General features: G+C 50.0%; 1 protein-coding gene across 3 annotated transcripts in view; it reads right to left on the bottom strand.

Annotated features, from left to right (window-relative positions):
• ZC3H4 (zinc finger CCCH-type containing 4) overlaps positions 1-8,458 on the bottom strand; it is a gene marked incomplete at both ends in the record, with an annotated part of 48,955 nt that extends 40,497 nt beyond the window's left edge. For 2 of the 3 annotated variants that reach the window (XM_080704269.1, XM_080704268.1), the window contains one exon: positions 8,298-8,458. In XM_080704269.1, coding sequence (XP_080560395.1) covers positions 8,298-8,458 — 161 coding nt within the window. Of the gene's footprint in view, positions 1-6,803; positions 6,842-8,297 lie in introns of those variants that run through there. The other variant, XM_080704270.1, reaches the window with a different exon arrangement.
• Between the last annotated feature and the right edge of the window lie 949 nt (positions 8,459-9,407).

A 9,407-nucleotide genomic window follows, 5' to 3' on the forward strand; every position in this document is an offset into this window, starting at 1 on the left:
GTGTGCATCAATTTTACCTATAAGTAGAAGCCTAGTGGACTGGCTATGGCAGAGAGCCACCCCTGTCCCAGCTGAAATCAGTCACAAGTTTTTGTTTTTGTTCTTTTTTTTTTTTTTTGCAGTACGGGGTGGGAATCAGGGGCCTTCTACCTCCAGGCTATACCCCCAGCCCTATTTTATTTTTATTTTGAAATAGGGTCTCACTAAATTGCTGAGGCTAACTTCAAATCTGCAATCCTCCTGTCTTAGCCTCCCAAGTACTGGGATTAACAGATGTATGCCTGGCTACTCGTTATAATTTTTTTTTGTGTGTGTGGTACTAGGGAGTGGAACCCAGGTGCTTTCTACCTCAGGCTACACCCCAGCCCTATTTTATAATTAATTTGGAAACAGGGCCTCACTAAGTTGCTGAGAATCTCACTAAGTAGCTGAGGCTGACTTTGAACCTATGCAATCCTCCTGTCTCAGCCCCCCAAGTGCTGGGATTACAAGTGTGCGCCACCATGCCTGGTTTACTCATTTTAATTTTACAGAGACAGGGTGTCACTAAGTTGCCCAGGCTGGCCTCAAAAATGTGATCCTACTATCTCACCCTCCCATTACAGGCATGTACCACCGTATTCTGCCTTTTCTCTCTCTCTCTCTTTTTTTTTTTTGTACTGGGAATGGAACCAAGGGGCATTCTACCTCAGAGCTATACCCTCAGCCCTCGTTTTTATTCCTTATTTTGAAATAAGGTCTCACTAAGTAGCTGGGCTGGCCGCGAACCTGAGATCCTTCCATCTCAGCCTCCCAAGCACTGGGATTGTAGGCATATATCACCATGCCCAGCATATTCTGCCTTTTCTATCCTCTTCTGATGCAGTTTTTCAAGTGTAAAGACAAATCAAAAAGTGGACTTCATATCCCTCTAATAACTGTACCCTGCAGTTTGAACACTACTGTATCACATCTAGGACGAGGTAACAGGTACAGAGATGGAGTCTGGGTATGGGCTGTCAGGTTCCATTGCTCCCTCCAGCACACTAGCTCTGCGACCCAGGATGAGGGACATCACCTTTCTGTTTCAGTTTCTCAGCTTATGCTGAAGTTAATCAAGCTACTGAGAAAAGCACTCAGCAGGGCCCTCGTAGATATCTTTGACTTGCCCATTGCTGAAGTGGCAATGTCACCCCTTTGGGAAGACAAAGGAGACTGATTTAAAGTCAAATAATGCAAGAGTCACATCCCATTTGTCAGCTGCCCATTACTCTCCTCATTTCTTCACCAGCTGAGGACCAACCCCACATGAAGGAAGTGGGCAGCATTCAGGTATAATAGGCTTCACGGCCGTGGAGCACACTCTACCAGTCCTGAGACTGCCGACATCTGGTCACTGAGCCTAATCTAACCACTAATTTTCATAGGATCTATTTCCCAGTTGGGAATTAGTGAGCTGTTACAGAAACAGCATTAAGGAGGTCAGAAACTGCAGAAGGTAGGTCAGAGAGGAAGGAAATGTGAGGCCTGGAAAAGGCAGGAACAACTTTAGCCCAATCTAAGTTCTGAAGAACAGAAGGGATCCCTGCATACTCCAAAGAAAAGCACAAACTGGTTGTGGTGGCACACGCTTGTAATCCCAGTATCTGGGAGTCTGAGACAGGAGGATCACAGCTTCAAGGCAGCCTCAGTAACTAAGGCTCTCAGCAACATAGTGAGACCCAATAAAAAATAAAATAGGAGCCAGGTGTGGTGGCGCACGCTTGTAATCCCATCATTCAGGAGGCTGAGACAGGAGGATAGCAGCAGTTCACGGACAGCCTCAGCTACTTAGTGAGGCCCTTTGCAACTCAGTGAGACCCGGTTTCAAAATAAAGAATAAAAATAAGGCTGAGGGTGTAGCTAGGAGGTAGAATGTCCCTGGGTTCTATCCCTGGTACCACAAAAAAATAAAATAGAGCTAGGGGTGTAGCTCAGAGGTAGAAGGCCCCTGGGTTCAATCCCCAGTACCACAAAAAAAAAAAAAAAAAAAAGGAAAAAAATAAAATAGGACTGGGGGTGTACTTCAGAGGCAGACTGCCTTAGGTTCAATCCCCAGCACCAAAAAAGAAAAAAAAAAAAAAAAAAAGAAAAGAAAAACACAGAGCAAGGCATGATAATACATGCCTATAATCCTAGTACTTGGGATGTAGCGACAAGGGGATCACAGGTTCACGGCCAGCCTCAACAACCTAGCAAGACCCCGTTTCAAAATAAAAAATCAGCCAGGCATGATGGCTCACACTTGTAATTCCAGCACTTGGGATGCTGAGATAGGAGGGCTGTGGTTAGTGGACAGCCTCAGCTATTTAGTGAGGCCCTCTGCAACTAAGTGAGCCTCTGTTTCAAAATAAAAAATAAAAAATCGGAGCCAGAGCCGGGCATGGTGCTGCACGCTTGTAATCCCAGCATTCAGGAAGCTGACACTGGAGGATCACAGTTTGTGGACAGCCTCAGCTACTTAGTGAGGACAGCCTCAGCTACTTTGTGAGACCCTCTGCAACTTAATGAAACCCTGTTCCAAAATAAAGAATAAAGCTGGCGTGGTGGTGCACGCTTGTAATCCCAGCATTTGGGAGGCTGAGACCGGAGGATTGCAGCTCGTGGACAGTCTCAGCTAGTGAGGCCCTCTGCAATTTAGTGAGACTCTGTTTCAAAATAAAGAATAAAAAAATAGGGCAGGGGGTGTAGCTTGGAGGTCAAATACCCCTGAGTTCCATCCCCAAACCCACAAAATAAAGAAAGAATGAAAAATATGACAGGGGGTATAGCTCCAAGGTCGAATGCCTCTGGGTTCTATCCCCAGATCTGCAAAGAAAAAAAAAAAATCGAGCTAGGGGTGTAGCTTGGAGTTAGAATGCCCCTGGGCTCCATCCTCAGTACTGCAAAAATAAAAAAAATAATAAATAAATAAATAAATAAATAAATAATAACCACTGGGCATGGGTGCACACACCTGTAATCTCAGTACTTGGGAGGCTGAGATAGGAGGATCGCAGGTTCAAGACCAATCTCAGCAATGTTGTGAAACCCTGTTTCAACAAATAAAATAATATAGAGCTGGGGGAATAGCTTGGAGGTAGAATACCTCTGGGATCAATCCCCAATACTCTTAAAATATAAAAAGCTACAGATGCTCTTCTTATTTTTGTTTAGACGACCAACTATAGAGTTCTATGTAGAATTTCTCCTTAGTAGGAACAGTCACTGAATGCAGGCATTGTGTGGGTGCCGTGCCGTATCCATCTGACCAGTGACCCTGAGGGGCAGGCATTATGCTCAGCGGCCACCGTACACTGGCAAGGAGGGCCAGGCCTAAACAGCCTCAGCTGGCACCAAAGCCCACACTCTCCGCCTCCTGATGCCACCTCCAGTTTCAAAAAGGTATCACCACTTGCCTGACAAACAGGGAGCTGAGTCACCAATTCACACAGTTGCAACATGGCCAAAATATATTCACAAGACTCTAATCAGAGCAAGAGAAACTACATTCCCTACAAATATCCTGCATTGTGCCAAAACAAAAATTATTCCTCCAACAATGCAACTACATCTAGCACCCAAGAGGCCATGCCCTCATTTTTGTCACCATCTGATTAAAAATCACCCCACTGGGTGATGTGCCGTCATCTATTTAAAAATGGCCTACCTCGCCTGACATCATTACTAAGTCAACATAAAAAAAAATTGCACAAAGGTTGTCAAGACTGCATCTTCTACGGAAAGCAAAAGAACTCTGCAGCACAGATCAGGCTAAGAAATTTGGGAAGCCAAATCCATGAAGCCTGGCTTCCCTTGGACAAGTCCATTTTTACCTTAACTCATCCAATGAACTTTACCTGCCACCCAGACCGGCAGCTTTTCCATGTATTAGGTTTTAATTATGAAACTGGCCTCAAACCATTTATCCAGACAGGATTCCCTCCAACAAGACCGTTCCTACAGTCCTCGGATTGGCTGCATCCCACTGCCAGAAAGCATGGGAGCTTCCTTTATTCTTCTATTTTATCAGTAGCTGTGCTGCCAAGTATAGGTTAAATGTCTTGCTCAACTCAACTGCTTCAATTGCTATTTGCTCAAGCTCTTTTGCTGTCACTCAACCTCCCAAAAGCAGGTCGGAACCAGTCACCATGACACAGAAGATCCTGTCCCCAAGGACCAAAATTATGTTCTCTGGAATACATAATTTTAAAGCTATCCAGAGACTTGGAAATAGTATCAGTAGCAATTTTCACCATAGAGGTATTTCCTGAAACTGGATCTGGCCTCTATGAAGAGATGTTTCTAAGGACTTAATAGCCACAGAAACAGCAGAGAAGTGAAAGGCAACTGTGAGATTGCCGTTTTGTTCCCATCAGGGAGAAGGTAAAAGATCTAAGAGCAAGGAGCAGAAGGAGATAATGCAGAGGCATTATCAAATGAGGAACTACTCACTAGGCCCAATATGAAGCTGTCCTATATTCAACTGGATGGAAATATACAAACTTAAAGGCCAATGTTCACCTCTACCATTATCAGGTGTAAAAACACAGGGAAACCTTTGTTTCCATGGTGCAAAGCAATATTCCCTTGGGACTGGCCTTCCTGGTTAAGGCAAAACTACAACAGTGGCTTTCTAAAAGAAGTGGTTCTACTTAAAGAAAATTCTGGTTTGTCAAGAATCAAAAAATGTTAACCTTCAGAGCAAATGGATACCCCATGTGAGAAATAGGACATACTGGGAATTAGAAAGCTCTGTGGGGAATCATTTTTACCCCCGTAAAGAGCTAATTTGAAAGGAATAAAATATAAAGGGGTTCTAGATCTAGAACACCCATATTTTCATGTTCAGAATTATTTTTGTTTCTACTGGGGAATTGTGATTTGCTTTCAAATTAAACCTCTTGCCTAGAAAAAACAAAAATCTTAAAAGTTACAAGTGTTTACGAATTGCTGTTAAATCAGGGATTCTGAGTGACACCCTTTCCTTTTTCTTTTGCAACATCCATTAATTTCATTTTAAACTAATACTGGTACATCAGTTTGAGGGGGACAAAAAAGGTAGTACTGTGACATTCTGAAAAGGATTACCAAAATGCAGTCTGAATTAATCATTGGGACTTCTTGGACTTGATGGATAACATTCCTTTCAGAACAAAAATTAAATCCTTGTGTGGATATCCTTGAGAGCTTTTTAAATATTTGGGGGGGGGGGAATATTTTCAAATTCAACTAATGAATGCTAAAATTTTCACTTACAAATAAAATTGTTATTTCCTTAACCTTTCGCTTTAAAAGGAAACTTAAATAAGCATTCTTCTACAATTTAGTAATCCTAAAAACTTGGATGGGTCATCAGTGAACATCCAGTTGCTGCACTTAGCCCCCAGAGAAGGAATTTTAAAAGGACAGAAAAACCTCTTGCACTGGAAAGTGTGTTCAGTTTGTGCTTCAGACGTTTTTTTGGTTGGTTTGTTTTGTTTTGAGGACACCGTACACTTTGGAGACTTCTTCCTCCCATAACTGATTTTATACGCCTAAGACAACCACCGTAGGGCAGTTAAGTTGTGAACACAGTATGAGGAAAAAGTAAACAAGTGGCCAACTGAACTACGGCTTACATGTTTCCTCTAAATGTGAGTGGACGTTGTTTCTCCTAGAATAGAAAAAAGGGAAGGGTCTTTTTGAAGGGATCAGGGCTATGTGTTATAGATTTCTCTGACAATGTCAGGGACCAAAAGTGGGCTAAAGGGAAAATGGAACTTCAATATGTTTTGTCTTTTAACAGAAAAACGTATGCTTGTAAAACACATGAGAAGCAGTGTTTGGTTCTGCAAGTCATTTCTGTGGCTGTTTTTTCCTTGTTCTTGAAGGATGGGGGAACTGAGGGCTGGAAGTGTTCTCTCCAACATGACTGGGCGTGTAACACGTTTGCATCAACTTTTCACAGTCAGACATGTGCTTTCAAACAAAGAGCAGTGGAGACAGGCTGAGACTGGGGCTTGACACAGTTTACAGATTTGGTGCTTAAACAGTACTTTACAAATGACTTGCTCAATTTAAATGTCCATCACCATAAAAGACATTGGAGTAAAATGAGGAAAATGGATCTGCCCGAACCACAATCTTTTGTTTTTTTGGGGGGAGAAGAACTTTAACTTGAATTCAAGTACCATAAACCAAATTCAGTAAGCTTGTCTCCTACACGTGTACTAGTCAGAAGTATCCACTTTCCTCAGAGATGAGGGCTGGAGACAAAGCAATGGATTGATATGGATAGAGGGATGCCAAGGGTCTGAAAACAAACGGGCCTTTTACATCGATTTTTGTCATGTTACAGTAATACTTTTTTTGAGAAACTGTGTACGTCAAATTTCAAAAATCAAACATTTGAAAGGATGTGCAAGTCTAAAAGGGCTCAACAGGGTGAGAATCCTGATTTGAACAAAGAAATTTACTCTCTCAAGCAACACTCTGGTCTAAAGGTGAGGAAGGCAGGCAGGAAAGGGACAAAGAGGGAGATAATTGAATTACTCAATAAAAGAGGCTACTTACCATCCCAACCCATTGTAAGACATACACTTCTGACATAAGAGAACTCCTTAGAGGTCGAATAGAGCGTGTAAGCACCTTTGAGTAATGCACCTGCCCCTGGAGAGGGGGCCCCGGAAGCCCAACATGGGCTTAGCCAACAGACCTTTGATAATCTGTTTATTTCCTTGAACTGGAGTCGGGCTGCGAAGGGCTGCAATTCCCAGGACGATACATTTAATTAGAACAGAAAAAAAAAAATTGTAAAAGCTCACCAAACTGCTGCACTTGTGTCTCTGAATGTGGGTGGCATTTCTTTTAAAAGGCAAAGTATGGTCTGTGAAGGAGAAAGGGAGAAGGGAGGTGGGAGTGGGGAGAAAGGGGCCATGGAGCCTGGTGGAGAAGCCCTAGGCTGATAGCCCGGTCTGGGGTGGCAGGGTCGTCAGTGGCTGCTCCCCAGCGCGGCTGCGACAGGGCAGCCAGCCATCTGTCCAGCGCGTTCTCTTTCCTCCCCACCCCCACTCACTCGGAGACTCGTTCCTGCCGGCTGAAACCCACCTTCCATTTTCAAACCCATTCTCCAGACACCGCTTCCCCCGGCCCCACCAAGAAAGGGTGAGCGAGTCCAGGACCCCAAGGCCTTCTACTCAGGGAGGGGGAACCGGGCCCCAACCTCGCCCAGAAAGGCTCAGGCTGGCTAGATTATCACCCTCCAGAGAAGGGCGTGGGGGGACCCCACTTCGTACTTGAGGACACGGCCTGTCCCTTCATCCCCTGCCAAAGCACAAGGAACCTCCTTTTTCTCTCCCGGAAGAGATGGCGCCCCATTTTAGACCGAAAGAGGAGAGAGCCCCAGGAGAAAGGAAGGGACCAACTTCCTCTTCCCTCTAAAGCAGGGAACCCAAACCTTACTTCCCCCCAAAATGAGACTGAGGACCCTCTCCCATGTTCACCTACCTACGAAATACCAAAGGACCCCCTCCCTCCAAAGCGAAGCACGGGGAAGGGCTTCTCCCCGAAAGACGGAGCTTTTTCATCAAAAGGACTAGATGCACCCCCCCCTCCATCCTGCCCTCTGGGGAGTAGCTAGAAAACTCCTCCCGAGGTGGGGGGGGGGGTGCAAAAGAGCCCATCCAAAGGACCCCTCCATGATGGGAAATGACTCTACAAATCCCCACTGTCTGCCTAAAGACGCTCGGGTATCTATCCAAGTAGGGCAGGGCACACCTCCCCCAGGAGAAAGGATACTGCCGGGGGCTGGGAGACCCCTAGAGCGGGGCTGGTGCTCGTGATCCCCAAAAAGGGTCCGGGGCCCCTCCCCCTCCCTTCCCCGGAGCCGGGCGGCGGCGGCGGCGGCGGCGGCGGCGGGCGGGCGCAGGGCCGGCGGCTGCCCGCCCCGGGCGCTGGGCGGCCGAGCCCCCCGTGGGCCTCCGCAGCGCCCCCCGGCGCCCCCTCCTCGGGCGGGCGGGCGGGCGGGCGGGCGCGGGGGGTCCGGGGGCGCCTCCTCACCTTCCCCTCAGCATGGCGCCCAAAAAAGACAGAGCGAGAGCGAGGGAGAGCGGGCGAGCGCCGCGAGGGGGGGGACACGCATGAGGCCGGGAGAGAAAGCAAGCGAGAAAGAGCGAGCGAGCGAGAGACACCCACCGACCCCGCCCTTCCTCCTCCTCCTCCTCCTCCGCGGCCCGGCCCAACATGGCGGCGGCCCCCTTCCTCCTCCTCCTCCTCCTCCTCCCCCCGGGGACGCTGCCCGGCCCGGCCGGGGGCCTGACCTGTCGTCAGGGAGCGGGAGGCGGTGGTGGAGGAGGTGCGGGGTGGCCGGGCGGGCGTCGGGGGAACACGGAGGAGACGAAGGCGTTGATGGCGGCGGCGGCGATGGCGGCGGCGGCGACTCTGATGGCGGCGGCGGGGGGGTCCCGGGCGCGGCCTCCATAGTTCCTTGGGGGGGAGGGGGTGTTAATGCACGAAGAAGGACTGCTTGGGCGTGGCGGGAGGGGCACACTCGGGCTCGGGGGGCTCCCGGCGGAGCTGGGTGTATATTTTCTGGGTTTCGGCGTCACCTCGGCGCAGGCCGCGCGGCCCGGCCCGGGCGGCTCGCACCGCGGACGCGCTCAGGGGCGCGGGCCGCTCATCGGGGCCGGCCCGGCGGGCGCCGACACTGTGGGTGTTGGTGTGATTAGCGCGGGCCGCGCGCGGTGCGGCAAGCGAGGGGCGGGGGAGAGGGAGAGCGAGAGGAGTTCAAAAAAAAGGAAAGAGGGTCTCGGGGGGAGAGGGCGCGGACGGCCGACCTCGGCTCCCCGGCCTCCCGGCCCCCGCCGCGGTCGGGAATTCACACAAAATGGCGGCGCTGGCGGGACGAGCCCGGAGACGGGTGCGGGAGGACGGGCGAGGAGGGAGGGGGCTGAGAGGCGGAGGCCCGGGCGCGTCACGCGGAGGGAAGGCGCCGAGGCCGCCGCCCCGAGGCCGGCGGAAGGACGAGGGCAGGGCGAGGCCGAGGGCGGGCGGAAAGAGCCGAAGGCAGTGGCGGGCGGCCGGGCCGGAAGAGCCGGGGGTGCTCGGGGCGGCGGAGCCCGCGAGCCGGGCCGGCCGCGGGGGGCTGGAGAGGGAAGGGGCGGCCGGAAGTGGCCGAGGCGCGTGGGCCCGGCCCGGGAGGGTCCGGAGGGAGGCGGCGGAAGCGGCCGAGGGCGCCGCCGGGGTCACGGGCTCCCGAGCGGGGCGAGCGCAGCCGGGGCCGAGTAACTAGCGGAGAGGAAGTGACTTGGAGGCGCGCGCCCCAAGCAAGCGGGAAGAATCGGAAATTGCCAGACGGAGGGAGGCGGGAAGAGTCGAAAGCCTTAGGTGGGAGAATGGGAGGGAGGAAAAAAAATAACCGAAAGCCGGAG

This window comes from Muscardinus avellanarius (assembly GCF_963383645.1).
Source record: "Muscardinus avellanarius genome assembly, chromosome: 10".
Taxonomy (NCBI): domain Eukaryota; kingdom Metazoa; phylum Chordata; class Mammalia; order Rodentia; family Gliridae; genus Muscardinus; species Muscardinus avellanarius.